Source organism: Pristiophorus japonicus, chromosome 19 (genome assembly GCF_044704955.1).
Source record: "Pristiophorus japonicus isolate sPriJap1 chromosome 19, sPriJap1.hap1, whole genome shotgun sequence".
Classification (NCBI taxonomy): domain Eukaryota; kingdom Metazoa; phylum Chordata; class Chondrichthyes; family Pristiophoridae; genus Pristiophorus; species Pristiophorus japonicus.
The window spans coordinates 13,887,861-13,908,425 of NC_091995.1; the positions used below are offsets into that span (position 1 = coordinate 13,887,861).

At 50.8% G+C, this 20,565-nt stretch overlaps 1 protein-coding gene across 1 annotated transcript in view; it reads left to right on the forward strand.

The window, feature by feature from the left end:
- The window catches only part of LOC139230125 (valine--tRNA ligase-like), a 77,757-nt gene extending 57,413 nt beyond the window's left edge, over nt 1-20,344 (forward strand). The window contains exons 18-25 of the mRNA XM_070861968.1: nt 1,389-1,467; nt 3,688-3,815; nt 5,853-6,008; nt 9,185-9,391; nt 10,481-10,592; nt 11,471-11,643; nt 15,059-15,208; nt 19,554-20,344. Of these exons, the coding sequence (XP_070718069.1) occupies nt 1,389-1,467; nt 3,688-3,815; nt 5,853-6,008; nt 9,185-9,391; nt 10,481-10,592; nt 11,471-11,643; nt 15,059-15,208; nt 19,554-19,622 (1,074 nt within the window). The 3' untranslated portion in view covers nt 19,623-20,344. The remainder of the gene's footprint in view (nt 1-1,388; nt 1,468-3,687; nt 3,816-5,852; nt 6,009-9,184; nt 9,392-10,480; nt 10,593-11,470; nt 11,644-15,058; nt 15,209-19,553) is intronic.
- The last annotated feature ends 221 nt before the right edge of the window (nt 20,345-20,565 follow it).

Sequence of the window (20,565 nt, forward strand, 5' to 3'; positions counted from 1 at the left end):
AGTCACTATTTTGAAGAAGAGCAGGGGGTTATCCCCGGTATCCTGGGCAAATAACCTCAATCAACAGAAAACAGAGTCAGGATAAATGGTTCATTCTCGGGTTGGCAATCAGTAACTAGTGGGGTGCTGCAGGGATCAGTGCTGGGACCCCAACTATTTACAATCTGTATTAATGACTTGGATGAAGGGACCGAGTGTAAGTTTGCTGACGATACAAAGATGGGAGGAAAAGCAATGTGTGAGGAGGATGCAAAAAACCTGCAAAAGGACATAGACAGGCTAAGTGAGTGGGCAAAAGTTTGTCAGGTGGAGTATAATGTTGGAAAGTGTGAGGTTATGCACTTTGGCAGAAAAAAATCAAAGAGCAATTATTATTTGAATGGAGAAAGATTGCAAAGTGCTGCAATACAGCGGGACCTGGGGGTACTTGTGCATGAAGCACAAAAGGTTAGTATTCAGGTACAGCAAGTGATCAGGAAGGCTAATAGAATCTTGGTCTTTATTGCAAAGAGGATGGAGTGTAAAAGCAGGGAAATCTTGCTACAGTTATACAGGGTATTGGTGAGGCCACACCTGGAATACTGCATGCAGTTTTGGTTTCCATATTTACGAAAGGATCTACTTGCTGTGGAGGCAGTTCAGAGAAGGTTCACAAAGTTGATTCCGGGGATGAGGGAGTTGACTTATGAGGAAAGGTTGAGTAGGTTGGGCCTCTACTCATTGGAGTTCAGAAGAATGAGAGGTGATCTTATTGAAATGTGTAAGATTATGAGGGGGCTTGATGAGGTGGATGCAGAGAGGATGTTTCCACTTGTGGGGGAGACTGGAACTAGAGGGCATAATCTTAGAATAAGGGGCTGCCCATTTAAAACTAAGATGAGGAGAAATTTCTTCTCTGAGGGTTGTAAATCTGTGGAATTCACTGCCTCAGAGAGCTGTGGAAGCTGGAACATTGAATAAATTTAAGACAGAGATAGACAGTTTCTTAACCGATAAGGGGTTATGGGGAGCGGGCAGGGAAGTGGAGCTGAGTCCATGGTCGGATCAGCCATGATCTTATTGAATGGCGGAGCAGGCTCGAGGGGCCGTATGACCTCCTCCTGCTCCTATTTCTTATGTTCTTAACATCACTTTTAAAAATAAAAAAAAAACCCCAGATGATCTGGTCATTTATCATATTGCTGTTTGTGGGATCCTGCTGTGCGCTAATTAACTTCCGACATTACAGCAGTGACTACGCTTCAAAAATGAATTGGCTGTTAAGCGCATTGGGGCGTTCTGAGTTTGTGAACGGCGCTATTGAAATGCAAGTCTTCTGTTTCTGACCTGTGTGTCATCCAGTGTTTGAAGCTCGCTTTTTAAAAAAATATTTTTGTCTTCCCTGTTAGAAAGCCGATTATCCGGTTGGGATTCCCGAATGCGGGACGGACGCCCTGCGGTTCGCTCTGTGCGCCTACACGTCGCAAGGTAACGCGGCCGTGGACTCAGTTGCAGCGTTGCCTCGGTCCCGCCTGAAAACAGGTTCACACACAAGGCATCAGGGGAGGGAGGGTGTGAGGAGAGATTGAGCAGACCAGGCCTATAGTCTCTGGAGTTTAGAAGGGTATTGAAACATGCACAATTCTTACAGGGCTTGACCGGGTAGGTGCAGGGAGGATGTTTCCCCTGGCCGAGGAGTCTAAAACTAGCGCTCATGGCCTCAGAATAAGGGGTCGCCCATATAGGACTGAGATGAGGAGAAATTTCTTCACTCAGAGGGTGGTGAATCTTTAGAATTCTCTACCCCAGAGAGTTGTGGAGGCTCAATCGTTGAGTATATTCAAGACAGAGATCGATAGATTTTTGGATATTAAGGGAATCAAGGGATAGTGCAGGAAAGCGGAGTTGAGGTTGAAGATCAGCCATGATCTTATTGATTGGTGGAGCAAGGGTCGAGGGGCCTGCTTCTAATTCTTGTGTATCCTGCAAGCACAACCTGCGTCAGTCAGCGGGGGGCGGGAGCACTGCATTGACGGCCCCCGGGAGTGTCTCTCGCTGCCTGCCCACTCCCCCAGTCATTGGCCGCTGCCTGCCATCCGTTTCCAAGCTCCCGTCTCGCGTCTTTGCTGAAACGTGGCCGCAACTTCGTCCGTTGGGCGAGAGGGAAACACACCCAGTCGCTGGTCTGCGTCGTTCTGTCGGTGGAAACACTCTCTCGCCTCTTGAGTTCGAAGGTTGTGGGTTCGAGGTTCACTCCACTGCTGAAGCACATCATCTAGGCTTGACACTCCAAGACAGTACCGTTTTGAAAAATTGGTTCTGGGATGTGGGCGTCGCTGGCAAGACTGGCATTTATTGCCCATCCCTAATTGCCCCTCGAGAAGGTGGTGACAAGCCGCCGCCTTGAACCGCTGCAGTCCGTGTGGTGAAGGTACTCCCACTGAGCGAGTTCCAGGAATTTGACCCAGCGACGATGAAGGAACGGTGATATATTTCCAAGTCAGGATGGTGTGTGACCTGGAGGGGAACTTGGAGGTGGCAGTGTTCCCATGCGCCTGCTGCCCTGGTCCTTCTAGGAGGTCGAGGTCACGGATTTGGGAGGTGCCATCGAAGAAGCCTTGGCAAGTTGCTGCAGTGCATCTTATCGATGGTTTTGTTAGAGCTGCTGACCTTTGGAAAAGGTGCTGTATCAAAGATCCTGTCTTCCTGTTCTAGTTGTTCAGGCAGAAAATCTAAAAATCCCATGTGGCGTTATTCATTGTGTGAAGCACTTTGAGACAGTTTGACCTGAACGGTTTTATACAAATGATGGACCTGTATTGCACTGTGCTAGTTATGATTGTCTATTTTGTGCTTTTATTGGTCTGGAATTTTAATTTACACACATTATCTCCTTTGCCTCTGCTCATCTGCTGCTAAAACCCTCATCCGTGCCTTTGTTACCTCCAGACACGACTATTCCAATGCACTCATCGCCAGCCTCCCATCTTCCACCCTCCGTAAACACCCAAAACTAGGCAGCCCATGTCCTAACTCGCACCAAGCCCCGTTCACCCATCGCCCCCTGTGCTCGCTGACCTACACTGGCTGGTCTGGCAAAGCCTCGGTTTTATCTCGTGTTCCAATGTCTCCCATGGTCTCTTCCCATCCTCCCTCTCTCTCTAACCTCCCCCAAACCCGAGAGCCCTCCGAGATCTCGGCGTTCCTCCAATACTGACCTAAGAATTAAGGGCAGGAGTCAGCCATTCGGCCCCTCGAGCCTGCTCCGCCATTCAATCTGATCATGGCCGATCTTCCACCTCAACTCCACCTTCCCGCACTGTGCCCATATCCCTTGGTTCCCTTGACCTCTTGGAGCAATCCCGATTTTCCATCGCTCCACCATTGGCGGCCACATCTTCAGCCGCCTGGGCCCTAAGCTCTGGAATTCCCACCCTGGACCTCACCGCCTCTCTATCTCCTCCTTTAAGCCACTTCTGACAACCTACCTCTTTGACCAAGCTTTTGGTCTCCTGTCCCAATGCTTCCTTACGTGCCTCGGTGTCGATCTGTGTTTGATAATTGCTCCTGTGAAGCACCTTGGGACGTTGTGGTAAATTGTTGAGGCGTTTCGCGATTGCCCACGGCAGAGATGGTGCCGCTGGTGGGTGAGCTGGTTTACTGCCCTGATTCACCCACCGGTGAAACCTCGCTTGTTTGTGCTAACAGGCCGGGACATCAACCTGGACGTTAACCGCATCCTCGGCTACCGACACTTCTGCAACAAACTGTGGAACGCCACGAAGTTCGCCATCCGCGGCCTGGGGGACAACTTCAAACCAGAGGAAGCTGCCCAGGTAGGTGAGGGCTTGTCCACCGGCGGTGGGGGCTGGGGTGCGGAGCATAGAGAGAGAGACCTTCTGAGCCCCGGAGGGTTGAGTTCAGCAAACCGCTTAAAACGGCCAGTCGCTTATATAACCCAAATTGGCTGCCGCGTTACAACAGAGAGCTCAAAAATCTAGGCTGACACTCCAGTGTAATGCTGAGGGAGTGCTGCACTGTCGCAGGTGCCGTGTTTTGGATAACACGTTTCTTTGGAACAGAGGAGGCTGAGGGGAGACCTAATTGAGGTATACAAATTTGTGAGGGGCCTAGATAGAGTGGATAGGAAGGACCTATTTCCCTTGCCACAGGGGTCAACAACCAGGGGGCATAGATTTAAAGTAATTGGTAGGAGGTTTCGAGGGAATTTGAGGAGAAATGTTTCACCCAGAGGGTGGTGGGGGTCTGGAACTCACTGCCTGAAAGGGTGGTAGAGGCAGAAACCCTCACCACATTTAAAAAGTACTTGAAGTGCCGTAACCTACAAGGCTACGCACCAAGAACTGGAAAGTGGGATTAGGCTGGATAGATCTTTTGTCGGCCGGCTCAGACACGATGGGCTAAATGGCCTCCTTCTGCGCTGTAAATTTCTAAACCCAGGCCCCGCCTGCCCTCCGAGGTGGACGTAGAAGATCCCATGGCCACTATTTCGAAGCAGAGCAGGGGAGTTACCCCCCGGTGTCCAGGCCAATATTTATCCCTCAATCAACAGCATGAAAACAGATTATCCAGTCATTATCGCATTGCTGTTTGTGGGATCTTGCTCTCCTCAAACTGGCTGCCACGTTTCCTACATTACAACGGTGGCTACACTTCCGAAAGTACTTCATTGGGAATTCCTGAGGTCATGAAAGCTATTATAGAAATGTAAGTTCTTTTTAACATTGGGCAGGGGAAGAATATTTAATGTTTGACACTTCAGGGAGAATAGTTTGTACTGGACACTGTTCAAGTACCTGTTTAACGTTGGATAAGTTTGCCTGTTGGGTTGCAGCCCTGGCCTGGTGCATATCCTACGAGGGCAATTGTGATTGATCGTTTTTCTGTCACCCAAAGGTATGAAGGGATATGGGCCAAAGGCGGGTACATGGAGTTAGTTCGCAGATCAGCCAAGATCTCATTGAATGGTGGATCAGGCTGCAGGGGCTAAATGGACTCATATATTCCCTGTTATTCTCAATGTAAAATCAGGGTGATCCTGAAATTAACAGTAAAGCTGGGAGTAAAACAGTTGAGGGGGAGGGACTCCCAACACAATCGGGAATTCCCGAGAAACGTGGGAATATGGAACTCGCTGCCACAGGGAGTCGCTGAGGTGAATAACATAGATGCATTTAAGGGTGCAATGTATTTGTTTCATGGGTTCTTTGCTTAAGCATTCATCGCAATACTCTGCTATTAAGAACTAGTTGGTTTATTAACAGAGGTTTAACAATCACACGACACATTACCAGTTCATCCACCAGGCTCACAACCAGCTGCCTCATTATGGATCCCCTGAACCCAACTGGCTGGGGTTTTATTGAGTCTCGTGAACATCACGTGACTGGCTGAGCCACTCAACAGCTCTACAAAACCTGTGAGCACTCTCGCAGGCGCATACATCACAAAGGGGAAGCTAGGTAAGAGAAAGGGATGGAAGGATGTGTTGATGGGGTGGGAGGAGGCTCGTGTGGAGCATAAACTCCGGCACGGACCACCTGGGCCGGATGGCCTGTCTCTGTGCTGCACCCTCGATGTAATTTGATGCACTTGTTCCCAAAGCAAGTGCTGGTGCCCTCCTCCGACTGTGCAGACGCGGGGACAGGGTGCTGGATTTACAGCGCGTGGAAGTTCAGGGGCATACTGCAGCAGCGAAGCTGAAGGGGAGATGTAATGGAGACAGGGCGAGAGGAAGGGAAGGATGTGTTGACGGGGTGGGAGGAGGCTCGTGTGGCGCGCGTGGGCCGGTCGGGGGCCTAATTGGGCCGTTTCTCCGCCGCAGGTTCCACGTGGTTGTCTTTTCTCCCCAGAGCTCGTCGCGCGGCAGCCTGATCGACCGCTGGGCGCTGAGCCGCCTGAGCTACGCGGTGGAGCTCTGCGACCGCGGCTTCAAGCAGTACGACTTCCCTGGCGTCACCACCGCCATCTACAACTTCTGGCTCTACGAGCTCTGCGACGTCTACCTGGTGAGCTCTCGGCAGCCCTGCCACTCGCTTGCGTATCGTCGTCCTCAAAAAAAATTTTTATTCTCATCTCGCTATTTGACTGTGGGAGGCATCGCGGCAACGTCCAGCCCTGAATTTCCGGGCCAGAATTTGTGCCTGGGGCTTATAGGTTCACCAGGCTATGGGAAAAGCCAGTAGGGAGGAGCCTGGACCACTTTCCGTCCATTCGCAGGACCCAGTTGGGCTCCATTACGGGCGCCTGTACTCCTGCCTGCCTGATCATTCGCTGCGCCCAGGCAATCCTGTTGCCTATATGTGGTGTTATTATAGGCTTTTATCACACATCCCTTACCACTAGCACAGTACAGTACAAGATTGAGGACCAAGGAAACACAGAAATGTCTGATTAATACTCTGCATTAAACTCGGCTGCCTGTGTCCTAACTTGCACCAAGTCCCGCTCACCCATCACGCCCTGTGCTCGCTGACCTACATTGGCGCTCGGTTGAGCAAAGCCTTGATTTTAAAGTTTACATCCTTGTTTTCAAATCCCTTCATGGCCTCGCCACTCCCTATCTCTGTAATCTCTCTCAGCCCTATGGATGTCTGCGCTCCTTCAATTCTAGCCTCTTGCACATCCCTGATTTGAATCGCTCAACCATTGAAGGCCGTCCCTTCAGCTGCCGGGACCCTAAGCTCAGGAATTCCCTCCCTAAACCTCTGCGCCTCTCTCCCCCTTTAAGATGCTCCTTAAAACGTAAGAACATAAGAAATTGGAACAGGAGTAGGCCTTACGGCCCCTGGAACCTCCTCTGCCATTCAATAAGATCATGGCTGATCTGATCATGGACTCAGCTCCACTTCCCTGCCCGCTCTCCATAACCCCTTATCCCCTTATCGTTTAAGAAACTGTCTATCTCTGTCTTAAATTTATTCAATGTCCCAGCTTCCACAGCTCTCTGAGGCAGCGAATTCCACAGATTTACAACCCTCTGAGAAGATATTTCTCCTCATCTCTGTTTTAAATGGGTGGCCCCTTATTCTAAGATCATGCCCTCTAGTTCTAGTCTCCCCTATCAGTGGAAACATCCTCTCTGCATCCACCTTGTCAAGCCCCCTCATAATCTTATACATTTCAATAAGATCATCTCTCATTCTTCTGAACTCCAATGAGTAGAGGCCCAACCTACTCAACCTTTCCTCATAAGTCAACCCCCTCATCCCCGGAATCAACCTAGTGAACCTTCTCTGAACTGCCTCCAAAGCAAGTATGTCCTTTAGTAAATATGAAAACCAAAACTACACGCAGTATTCCAGGTGTGGCCTCACCAATACTTATATAGCTGTAGCAAGACTCCCCTACATTTATACTCCATCCCCTTTGCAATAAAGGCCAAGATACCATTGGCCTTCCTGATCACTTGCTGTACCTGCATACTAGCCTTTTGTGTTTCATGCACAAGTACCCTCAGGTCCCATTGTACTGCGGCACTTTGCAATCTTTCTCCATTTAAATAATAACTTGCTCTTTGATTTTTTTTCTGCCAAAGTACATGAACTCGCACTTTCCGACATTATACTCCATTTGCCAAATTTTTGCCCACTCACTTAGCCTGTCTATGTCCTTTTGCAGATTTTTTGTGTCCTCCTCACACACTGCTTTTCCTCCTATCTTTGTATCGTCAGCAAACTTGGCTACGTTACATTCAGTCCCTTCTTCCAAGATGTTAATATAGATTGTAAATAGTTGGGGTCCCAGCACTGATCCCTGTGGCACCCCACTAGTTACTGGTTGCCAACCAGAGAATGAACCATTTATCCCGACTCTCTGTTCTCTGTTAGTTAGCCAATACTCTATCCATGCTAATATATTACCCCCAACTCTCTGAACTTTTATCTTGGCACCTTGTCAAATGCCTTCTGGAAGTCCAAATACACCACATCCACTGGTTACCCTTTATCCACCCTGTTTGATCAAGCTTTTGGTCACCTGCCCTAATTTCTACTTGTGTGACTCGGTGTCAAACTTTAATTGCATAATACTTCTGTAAAGCGTCTTAGGACGTTTCACTACGTTAAAGGTGCTATATAAATATAAGTTGTTGTTAATTGTAGCTCGGTATCAAATTTTGTTTGATAATCACTCCTGTTAAGCGCCTTTTGATAGAAACACAGAAAATAGGAGCAGTAGTAGGCCATTCGGCCCTTCGAGCCTGCACCGCCATTCAATATGATCGTGGCTGATCCTCTATCTCAACACCACATTCCTGCTTTTTCCCCGTACCCCTTGATGCCTTTTGTTTCTAGAAATCTATCTATCTCCCTCTTAAATATATTCAGTGACTTGGTCTCCACAGACTTCTGTGGTAGAGAATTCCACAGGTTCACCACCCTCTGAGTGAAAACGTTTCTCCTCATCTCGGTATCCTAAATTTCCTACCCCGTATCCTGAGACTGTGACACCTTGCTCTAGACTTCCCAGCCCCGGGGAAACATCCTCCCCGCATCCAGTCTAGCCAACCCAGTCAGAATTTTATACTTTTCAAAGAGATTCTCTCTCATTCTTCTAAAATCTAGTGAATACAGGCCTAGTCGACCCAATCTCTCCTCATACGACAGTCCTGCCATCCCAGGAATCAGTCTGGTGAACCTTCGCTGCACTCACTCTATGGCAAGTTTATCCTTTCTTGCATAAGGAGACCAAAACTGCACACAATACTCCAGGTGCGGTCTCACCAAGGCCCTGTATAACTGTAGTAAGACATCCTTGCTCCTGTACTCAAATCCTCTTGCAATAAAGGCCAACATACCATTTGCCTTCCGAACCGCTTGCTGCACCTGCATGTTTGCTTTCAATGACTGGTGTACAAGGAAACCCAGGTCCCTCTGTACATCGACACTTCCCACGCCATCATCATTTAAATAGTACTTTGTCCTTATGTTTTTCCTACCAAAGTGGATAACTTCACATTTATCCACGTTATACTGCATCTGCCATGTGTTTGCTCACTCACTCAACCTATCTAAATCGCCATTAGCGTTTTCCTATGTTAAAGGCGCTATATAAATGCAAGTTGTTGTTGGTGATGGAGGAAGCTGGAAATTCCTCTCGATCGTGACTTCTGCTGGACAAGTGAGTGAAAAGCTTGTCAATTTATCCTTTTTTTGCTTACCCCCCCCCCCCCCCTCCCCCTCAGGAATGTTTGAAGCCCGTGTTCACCGGCACGGACGAGAATGCCGCTGGCGTGGCCCGGAACGTTCTGTACACCTGCCTGGACGGGGCCCTCCGCCTCCTCAGCCCGTTCATGCCCTTCGTCACTGAGGAGCTCTACCAGAGGTTGCCGCGGCGATCGGTGCAGGACCCGCCCAGTATTGCCGTGACCTCCTACCCTGACTGTAAAGAGGTGTGTGTGTGTGTGTGTGTGTGTCAGTTGATGTTCTACGGGGTGCGGGGGGGGCGACAACGGAGCAGGAGGAGGCCGTTCAGCCCCTCGTGCCTTTTCCACCATCCAACTCGATCATGGCTGTATCGTAACGGTATTAGAAAAATCTATAGATTATATAAGGATAGGAGGTTTGCAGGGTGGGGGGCGGGGGGGGGGTGTGAGTGTGAGGGAGGGAGGGAGGGAGGGGGAAGGCGTGGTTTAAAGAATTATAGGTTTGAGGCCTAGAAATGATTGGATTAGAGTAGGAGGCCAGTAGAGACTGTGCCCCTGGCCACTGACCAGCGGGGAGAGACAGGAGCCGCTGCTCCTCACTGACCAGTAGAGAGACATGGGGTCACTGACCAGTAGAGAAACAGGGCCCGGTCATTGACCGGTAGAGAGAGAGAGAGAGACGGGGCCCGGTCATTGACCGGTAGAGAGAGAGAGACGGGGCCCGGTCATTGACCGGTAGAGAGAGAGAGACGGGGCCCGGTCATTGACCGGTAGAGAGAGAGAGACGGGGCCCGGTCATTGACCGGTAGAGAGAGAGAGACGGGGCCCGGTCATTGACCGGTAGAGAGAGAGAGAGAGACGGGGCCCGGTCATTGACCGGTAGAGAGAGAGAGACGGGGCCCGGTCATTGACCGGTAGAGAGAGAGAGACGGGGCCCGGTCATTGACCGGTAGAGAGAGAGAGACGGGGCCCGGTCATTGACCGGTAGAGAGAGAGAGACGGGGCCCGGTCATTGACCGGTAGAGAGAGAGAGACGGGGCCCGGTCATTGACCGGTAGAGAGAGAGAGACAGGGCCCGGTCATTGACCGGTAGAGAGAGAGAGACGGGGCCCGGTCATTGACCGGTAGAGAGAGAGAGCCGGGGCCCGCTGTTCCCTGTTCCTTTTAAATCGACGAGCTTTGATTTTTCCTATTGTAGAGGTACACGGAGCGGGCAGAATGTAGGTTGGGATATTTGGAGTTTAGGAACAAGAGGGCAGTGAGCGGATTGTGAGAGGTGGGCCCTGAATCGAATGAGCGTTGCAGAGGGTCACTTTACTGCCTCTTTCCCTGCAGTGCTGTTGGAGGGACGAGGAGCTGGACCGGAATGTGGAGTTTGCCATGTCGATCACGCGCACCATCCGCTCCCTGCGTGCTGACTACAATCTCACCAAGACCAAAGCGGATTGTGAGTTGACTTACTGCTGTGTTGCTTCGCCCTTGGCGAAGCGCGCCGTGCGCGCGTGTTGTAAGCGTCGAGTTTATTTGTTGCCGCCGCTTTTCTTGCATTCTTCGCCTTCCCCGGCTGACGGGAGACGGGTCCCAGACCCTCTTCCAGCTTCCCTTTGCGCACCGTTGGAATCAGCCGTGGCTCAGTGAGTATTGCTCTCTCCTCCTGAGTCGGAAGCTTGTGGGTCCGAGTCCCAGAGGCTCCAGCCTGACACTGCAGTGCAGTGCTGAGGGAGTGCTGCACTGTCGGAGGTGCCATTTTTCGGATGAAACGTTAAATCGAGGCCCCTTCTGCTCTCTCAGTTGGACGTAAAAGATCCTTTTTCGAAGAATCGCAGGGAAATTCTCGCCTGTGTTGCATAGTTACATTGAGTCTGCAGCACGGAATCAGGTCAACTGGTCTGCCGGAGTTTATGCTCCACATGAGCCTCCTCCCACCCTACTTCATCTCACTCCATCAACATATCCCTTTATTCCCTTCTCTCCCATGTGTTCTTCCACCTTCCCTTAAAGGCATCTATTCTACTTGCCTCAACTACTCCCTGTGGTAGTGACTTCTGCGTTCTCACCACTCTCTGCGTAAAGAAGATTCTCCTGAATTCCTTACTGGATTTATTATTGACTGTCGTTGCTGTTGGTGGGATCTTGCTGGGCGCAAATTAGCTTGCCGCGTTTGCCCACATTGCAACGGCAACTGCGCCCCAAAAGATACTCGGTAAATCACTTTGGGACGTCCTGAGGTTGTGTAAGGCGTTGCGTACAAACGCGAATACTTTATTGTTCCAGTTTGATTCTCCCTCTCCGGGATTGACTGTGCGTTCTGGTCTTTCTTCGCAGGTTACCTGACGTGCTTGGACAAGAGCACAGCTGCTGTGGTGGGCCTCTTCTCCTCCTATATCCAGACGCTGTCCTACTCCAGGTCGGTGACCATCCTGGTCGACGAGGACTGTCCGGCCGGCTGTGCCTTGGCCATCGAGTCTGACCGCTGCACCGTCCATCTCATGCTGAAGGTAGGCGCAGGGGCAGTCTTCGCCAGCTGCCACTTGGCCCCGTGTCTGTGACCTCCCTTCGCACCGCACCCCTCCCCGCCCCCCCCCCCCCCCAACCACGCAGCCCTTGGGATCGCTTCTCCTCGCTGCCACGGTTATAAGTCTTAAAAGAAAAAGGTTTCGATTTAGGCGGTGGTAATATTCTCTGTGATTTTTCTTTTGCGAGAGGGGAAATTTTAACCTAAACAATCCGTCGGTGAAACGTGACGGCATCGGGTGCGACGCTGGTTTTGCATCCCTCTTCCGATTTTACCCTCCGACGAAGCCAATGAGTGATACCGGGCCGCGGGCTTAAAACCGGCGTTCCACCCGATCCCGTGTGTTTTCCACTTAAGATCGCAGCTGTTTAAATGTGTTATATTGCTGGAACATCGGGTCCTTCATCGAAACACCTGTGAACTCATGGAAGCAAGTCATCCTCGTTCGAGTGACCGCCTATGATGATGATATAGAGAAAGAAACACCTGGAGTTATATAGCCCCTTTCACGATCATCGGACATCTCAAGGCGGTTTACAGCCAATTAAGTACTTTTGGAGTGTAGTCACTGTTGTAATGTGGGAAATCTGGCAGCCAGTTTGCGCACAGCAAGCTCCCACAAACAGCGATGTGATAATGACCAGATAATCTGGGTTTTTTTGTTGTTGATTAAGGGATAAATATTGGCCCAGGACACCGGGGCAAACTCCCCCGCTCTTCTTCGAAATAGTGCCATGGGATTTTTTATGTCCACCTGAGAGAGCAGACAGGCCTCAATTTAATGTCTCATCTGAAAGACGACACCTCTGACAGTGCAGCACTCCCTCAGCACTGCACCAGAATGTCAGCCTAGATTTTTGTGCTCACGTCCCCAGAGTGAGATTTAATCGCTTGCCACAACAAATCTTTTGGTTGCAGTGACAGATATTCCATTCAATGTTTTTTTTTTTCAATTTGATGTGGATGTCACAGGCCAGGCCAGGCCACGTTTATGGCCCATTCCCAGTAAATGTCAGCCTGGATTTTGTACTCCAGTCTCGGGAATGGGGACTTGAACCCGCAGCCTCCTGACTCAAAGGTGAGCTCGCTACCCTCTGAGCCACGGGTTACTACTTCAAGGGGGTGATGAAGGGGAGGAGGGGGGTGGGGGGGTCGCAGGTGACTCCTGGAGGGGTGGGGGGCAAAGGTCACAGTCCCCTCCCCCTTTTCTTGCTCCCCAATGAGGGAAAGGTTACCGGGATAGAACATGCGTCTCACCGCAGCATCGGTACAGTTCCTTATTACCTCGCAACTTGGCTGCACGTGGCACATTCGATGCCTCTGTTGTTTCCAGTACTGTGTGTGGCACTGCATGAGACATCTAGTCATGACCCTAATAACATAGGGAGCAGGACCACGCCTCGACCCTGCTCCGCCATTCAAATAAGATCATGACTGTTCATCTACCTTAACTCCACTTTCCTGCACTATCTCCAGATCCCTTGATTCCCTTTAGTATCCAAAAATCTCTCAGCCCAGTGACTCAGTGGGCAGCACACCCACCTCTGAGTCAGAAGGTTGTGGGTTCAAGTCCCACTCCAAGGACTTTAGCACAAACATCTAGGCTGAAACTCCCAGTGCAGTGCTGAGGGAGTGCTGCACTGTGGGAGGTGTCGTCTTTTGGATGAGATGTTAAGATGTCTGCCCTCTCAGGTGGACGTAAAAGATCCCATGGTGCTATTTCGAAGAAGAGCAGGGGAGTTAAACCCCAGTGTTCCTGGGGCCAATATTTATCCCTCAACCAACATAACAAAGACAGATGATCTGCTCATTATCACATTGCTGTCTGTGGGAGCTTGCTGTGCGCAAATGGGCTGCTGTGTTTCTCACCTTACAACACTGACTACACTCTAAAAGTACTTCATTGACTGAAAAGCGCTTTCAGTGGTCGTGAAAGATGCTTTATAAAAGCAAGTCTTTTTCTTTTTTTGAATATACTCAGAGACTCAGCATCCACCGCTCCCTGGGGCAGAGAATTCCAAAGATTCACAACCCTCTGAGTGAAGAAATTCCTCATCTCAGTACTAAATGGCCGACCCCTTATCCTGAGACTGTATACTCTCGTTCTAGACAGTCCAGCCACGCATTTAACCCTCTCTGCTGCTGCTTCTTCTTCTTGGGCAGTCCCTCGGAGTCGAGGATAGAAACATAGAACATAGGTGCAGGAGTAGGCCATTCGGCCCTTTGAGCCTGCACCGCCATTCAATGAGTCCATGGCTGAACATGCAACTTCAGTACCCCATTCCTGCTTTCTCGCTATACCCCTTGATCCCCCGAGTAGTAAGGACTACATCTAACTCCTTTTTGAATATATTTAGTGAATTGGCCTCAACTACTTTCTGTGGTAGAGAATTCCACAGGTTCACCACTCTCTGGGTGAAGAAGTTTCTCCTCATCTCGGTCCTAAATGGCTTACCCCTTATCCTTAGACTGTGACCCCTGGTTCTGGACTTCCCCAACATCGGGAACATTCTTCCTGCATCTAACCTGTCTAAACTCGTCAGAATTTTAAACGTTTCTATGAGGTCCCCTCTCATTCTTCTGAACTCCAGTGAATACAAGCCCAGTTGATCCAGTCTTTCTTGATAGGTCAGTCCCGCCATCCCGGGAATCAGTCTGGTGAACCTTCGCTGCACTCCCTCAATACCAAGAACGTCCTTCCTCAGGTTGGGAGACCAAAACTGTACACAATACTCCAGATGTGGCCTCACCAAGGCTCTGTTCAACTGTTTTCACACTAAAGATGAGTTCTCAGGTGACTGATGAGCCCAATGCCGGATCTACAGTCTCTGTCACAGGTGGGGCAGACGGTGGTCGAAGGGACGGGCGTGTGGGGTGCCTGACTTTCCGTGCGCTCCTTCAGCGGGCAGGCGAGGGGAGGCTGGGCGGGCAGGGTGAGGTCGGGCAGGGGAAGGTCGGGTGACCAAGGTGGACGAGGGGGCGGCGGGTCAGGATTTCGGAACATTTTCTGGATCGCGGACGGCCCCACCAAGGATCGACCCGTATTCCGGACCATTCCGAATTTTGGAACTCCAGATTTTTGGACCTGTAATGAATTCACTGCGGTTTTTTTTTTCCAATTTCTTTTTGTGAAGCTAATTAATTGAGCTTGTTGAAATGAATGATTGAATGAGTTATTAGCACGTTATCGTCTCCTCGTGTAAACCACACCCTCCCTCTCGGCAGCTCCTCACCGCATTGCCGCACTCGCCAGATTCCCATTGCTTCTCGGTTCAGCGGGTTCGCCCAGCTCGGTGCTTTCGGGACGGAGCGAGCCGAGGTGCGGTCTCGGCTCCAGGATCCATTTCTTGCGCTGGCACGCCCCGGTTTCCGACGGTTGGTGTTTTCTTTGTTTAAAGGGGCTGATCGACGCGGAGAAGGAGGTGGTGAAGCTCCGGAACAAGCAGGGGGAGGTCCAGAAGCAGATTGCCAAGCTCAGGGAGAAAATGTCCAAAGCTGATTACAGGACCAAAGTGCCTCCGAAAATCCAGGAGACAGAGGCGGAGAAGGTAAGGGGACACGGTCCGAAGCAACATGGGGGAGAAATAATCTGCTCCGTAGATTGGTTGGGGGATTCCGACAGGAAATTAGCTTGCCACTCCGCCCACCCCCCCCTCGATCTAGTTTGTCATGCACACGAGGGCCCATCGTGATCAAACTGCTCCTGAACTGGAAACTGAGTTGATAATCAGGCTTGGAGAGTGCAGAGTGGTGGGCGTGGAACATGCAAAATGCCCGTGTGGGAAGGGGTGATCTTCTGTGCTTGGGGTTAGTTTCGCAACAGCTTTACTCTGCATCTAACCCATGCTGTACCTGCCCTGGGAGTGTTTGATGGGACAGTGTAGAAGGAGCTTTACTCTGTATCTAACCCCGTGCTGTACCTGCTCTGGGAGTGTTTGATGGGACAGTGTAGAAGGAGCTTTACTCTGTATCTAACCCCGTGCTGTACCTGCCCTGGGAGTGTTTGATGGGACAGTGTAAAGGGAGCTTTACTCTGTATCTAACCCCGTGCTGTACCTGCCCTGGGAGTGTTTGATGGGACAGTGTAAAGGGAGCTTTACTCTGTATCTAACACATGCTGTACCTGCCCCAGGGGTGTTTGATGGGACAGTGTAGAGGGAGCTTTACTCTGTATCTAACCCCTTCTGTACCAGCCCTGGGAGTGTTTGATGGGACAGTGTAGAGGGAGCTTTACTCTGTATCTAACCCATTCTGTACCAGCCTTGGGAGTGTTTGATGGGACAGTGTAGATGGAGCTTTATTCTGTATCTAACCCGTGCTGTACCTGCTCTGGGAGTGTTTGGTGGGACAGTGTAGAGCGAGCTTTACTCTGTATCTAACCCGTGCTGTACCTGCCCTGGATGTGTTTGACGGCTTACATAGCTCACTGCTGCTTTCAAATGGAGCAACAACATAATACGCCACAGCATAGAAAGTTCAAGACCACTGCCCACCTCTTTAGCTCGATTCTGACCCCATCTTAACTCCTGGATACTGGGTCGACCACATACGAGGGAGTCGGCACCCACCGAGCACAATCTGGGCTCTCTGAGAAGGGGGTCCATTGACCAGCCGACCCGAAGAATTCGACCCAAATTTGGTCTCTTTTTCCCCCCCCCCCCCTCCCCCCACTGTTCATTCCATTGATGCAAGGCTTCTGATTCCCAATAGCCCTGCTTGGTGGGGCCCACTCGATGCCCAGAATGCCCCTGCTTTCTGCTGATGTCGACACACACCAGGCGGGATTCATAGCTCAGCAGTCTCAGAACATGCTGCCCTCCCCCCGCCCCCGAAACTACTGCTGGGACTGGCAGAGGGGCAGAACCTTGACAAAAGTGCTCGCCCTTACCGACCAGAAGCCAATGGTCAAGTGATGCCCCTCTCTGTAACCTCCTCCTGTCCTACAACCCTCCGAGATCTCGGCATTCCTCAAACTGTGGCCTGTTGCCCCTTATAAAGATAGGTTGGGCCTATACACATTGGAATTCAGAAGAATGAGAGGTGATCCTATTGAAGCTTATAAGATAATGAGGGGGATGCAGAGAGGATATTTCCATAGGGGATAGGGGAAATTAAAACTAGGGGACATAGTCTCAGAATAAGGGGCCGCCCATTTAAAATTGAGATTCGGAGAAATTTCTTCTCTGAGGGTTGTAAATCTGTGTAACTCTCTGCCCCAGAGAGCTGTGGAGGCTGGGTCATTGAATATATTTAAGGTGGGGATAGACAGGTTTTTGAGCAATAAGGGGTTATGGGGAGCGGGCAGGGAAGTGGAGCTGAGTCCATGATCAGATCGGCCATGATCTTATTGAATGGCGGAGCAGGCTTGAGGGGCCAAATGGTCTACTCCTGCTCCTATTATGTTCTTATGATCCCTGATTATAATCGCTCAACCATGGGTGGCCATGCCTTCTGTTGCCTGGGCCCCGAGCTCTGGAATTCCCTCCCTAAACCTCTCTGCCTCTCTACCTCACTTTCCACCTTTAAGAAACTCCTCGAAACCGACCTCTTTGACCAAGCTTTTGGTCATCTGTTCTAAAATCTCTGTGTGGCTCGGTGTCAAATTCTGTCTGATAATTGCTCCAGTGAAGCACTTGGGATGTTTTACTACATTAAAGGCGTTACATACATGCAAGTTGTTGTTGAAGGAAACTCCAGCCGTCCAAGTTCTGCTTCAATTTCAGGTGCCCTCGCAAACTCCACTGAAAGGAGTTTCTGAGCTCATCTCTTTAAATGCAGCAAACCCCCACAAAGAGCAGTGAAATTATTGACCAGATCATCTGTTTTAGTGATGTTGGTTGAGGGATCAGTATTATTCGGGACACCGGGGATAACTCCCCCCTGCTCTTCTTCAAAATAGTGCTATGGGATCTTTTATGTCCACCTGAGGGGGCAGACGGGGCCTCGGTTTAACGTCTCATCCGAAAGACGGCACCTCCGACAGTGCAGCACTCCCTCAGCACGGCACTGGACTGTTGGCCTAGTTTTTCTGCTCAAGTCTCTGGAGTGGGACTTGAACCCACAACCTTCTGACTCAGAAGGTTCCCACTGCTGTTGCCTATCTGTACAGAGTTTGCTGATTTTAGTCAGCTCTTTGCCTCAGCACCTTTAGGTTAGGGAAAGGGGCAGAAATCAGTTGTCAGCGATGAGTCACGAGGCCATAAAATCCTAGCCGGTTCTTCTCACCGACGCCCGCAGTCAAAGAACATAAATCTTGCACAATAATTGCAGCATGGAAAAATGCCATTCCGTCCAGCAGGTCCATGCTGGTGGTTATGCTCCACACAAGCTCCTCCCACCTCTCTTCATCTATACCCCATCAACATACCCTTCTATTCCTTTCTCCTTCATGTGCTTACATTACAAGGAGAGATTACACAAATTAGGGTTGTATTCTGTAGAATTTAGAGGGTTAAGGGGTTTTCTGATCGAAGTTTTCAGGACATTAAGGGGAACAGATAGAGAGAAAGTATTTCTGCTGGTGCTCGGGAGGCACAGTCTAAAAATTACAGCCAGACCTTTCAGGAGTGAAATTAGGAAATACTTCTGCACACAAAGGGTGGTAGAAGTTTGGAACTGCCTTCCGCAAACAGCAATTGACACTAGGTCAATTGTTAATTTCAAATCGGAGATTGATAGCTTTCTGTTAACCACAGGTATTACGGGATAGGGGACAAATTGTAATTAGTGAGACCACACCTGGAGTACTGCGTACAGTTGTGGTCTCCTTATTTAAGGAAGGGTATACTTACATAGGAGACAGTTCAGAGAAGGTTCATTAGGTTGATTCCTGAGATGAAGGGGTTGTCTTATGAGGAAAGGTTGAGCAGGTTGGGCCTACACTCATTGGAGTTTAGAAGAATGAGAGGTGAGCTTATTGAAACATATAAGATTCTGAGGGTTCTTGACAGGGTAGATGCAAAGAGAATGTTTCCCCTCGTGGGGGAATCTAGAACTAGGGGGCATAGTTTCAGATTAAGGTGTCGCCCATTTAAAACTGAGATGAGGAGGAATTTCTTCTCTCTGGGGGTCATGAATCTTTGGAATTCTCTTCCCCAGGGAGCTGTGGAGGCTGGGTCATTGAATATATTTAAGGTGGAAATAGACAGATTTTGAACTACAGGGGAGTCGAGGGTTATGGGGAGCGGGCAGTGAGGCCAAGATCAGATCAGCCATGATCTTATTGAGTGGCTGAGCAGGATCGAGGGGCCTGTTGCCCCTAATGAAGATAGGTTGAGTAGGTTGGGCCTATACACATTGGAGTTCAGAAGAATGAGAGGTGATCCTATTGAAGCTCATAAGATAATGAGGGGGATGCAGAGAGGATATTTCCACTGATAGGGGAAATTAAAACTAGGGGACATAGTCTCAGAATAAGGGGCCGCCCATTTAAAATTGAGATTCGGAGAAATTTCTTCTCTCTCAGGGTTGTAAATCTGTGTAACTCTCTGCCCCAGAGAGCTGTGGAGGCTGGGTCATTGAATATATTTAAGGCGGAGATAGACAGATTTTGAACTGCAGGGGAGTCGAGGGTTATGGGGAGCGGGCAGTGAGGCCAAGATCAGATCGGCCATGATCTTATTGAGTGGCTGAGCAGGATCGAGGGGCCCAATGGCCGACTCCTGCTCCTATTCCTTATGTTCTTAAAGGATGGAGTTAGATCACAGATCAGCCACGATCACATTGAATGGCGGAACAGGCTCGAGGGGCTGAATGGCCTCCTTGTGTTCATTCGTTTCCCCCCCCCCCCCCCTTTAAATGCATCTGTGGGTATTCGCCTCGACCACTCCCAGTGGCAGCGCGCTCCACTCTGTGGGTAAAGGAGTTTATTTGTGTTTGTTTTTTGGTTCACAGCTGAAGCAAAGTGAGACGGAGTTGCAGAAGGTGGAAGAAGCCGTGATGAACTTTGAGAAGATGATCTGACTGGTTAAAGGAAGGGGCCTGGAGTAGAAGACACCCAGGCTCCCAGTCCTTTCCTGTCACCTTGACCATACCAGAGATGACGTCGCTGTTTAATGCTCCAGACGTGGTCGCGGGGCTTGTGCTGAATTCTGTTATTTTTTTTTGGTGGGGGTGTGGACACCGGCGGAAGCAAATCCCAACCTCGTACGGACGTGGCTGGAAAACACCCGGTTACATCCGGGCAATGCCGGAGCTATTCGCTCAGCGTCTGCAAGAGAGAAGGGGGGTGGGGGGGGGGGGGGAGTTCCTTCTTCTGGGCCCAACCTCTCTTTCAGACACAGCGATCTGCCCCGGCCTTGTGGCATTCTCCCCCCCTCCTCTTCATTTCCAGTGTTTGGGGCTTTTCACTCTCCCCTCACTCGGTGATTATTGGCTGCTGCTATTGTTGATCAGTTCGTTGCGCCTGATGTTGTTGGTGGCTGAACCCTTCGCACCAGCCGGTGAAGTGCACTGGTCTGTGAACATTAGACCAGAGACAGGAGTAGGCCTCGAGCCTGCCCCGCAGCTGTGGGTGGCTCATCATGGAGGTAGCATTTGGCACAGCTTTCCCACCTGCCTGTTCCCTGTGTGCCTACCCCTCCCCCCCGCCTTGTGCCTGGCCCCCTCCCCCCCTGCCTTGTGCGTGCCCCTCCCCCCCCCGCCTTGTGCCTGCCCCCCCCCCCCCGCCTTGTGCCTGCCCCCCCCCCCCCGCCTTGTGCCTGCCCCCCCCCCCGCCTTGTGCCTGCCCCCCCCCCCGCCTTGTGCCTGCCCCCCCCCCCCCACCTTGTGCCTGCCCCCCCCCCCCCGCCTTGTGCCTGCCCCCCCCCCCCCCGCCTTGTGCCTGCCCCCCCCCCCGCCTTGTGCCTGCCCCCCCCCCCCGCCTTGTGCCTGCCCCCCCCCGCCTTGTGCCTGCCCCTCCCTCCCC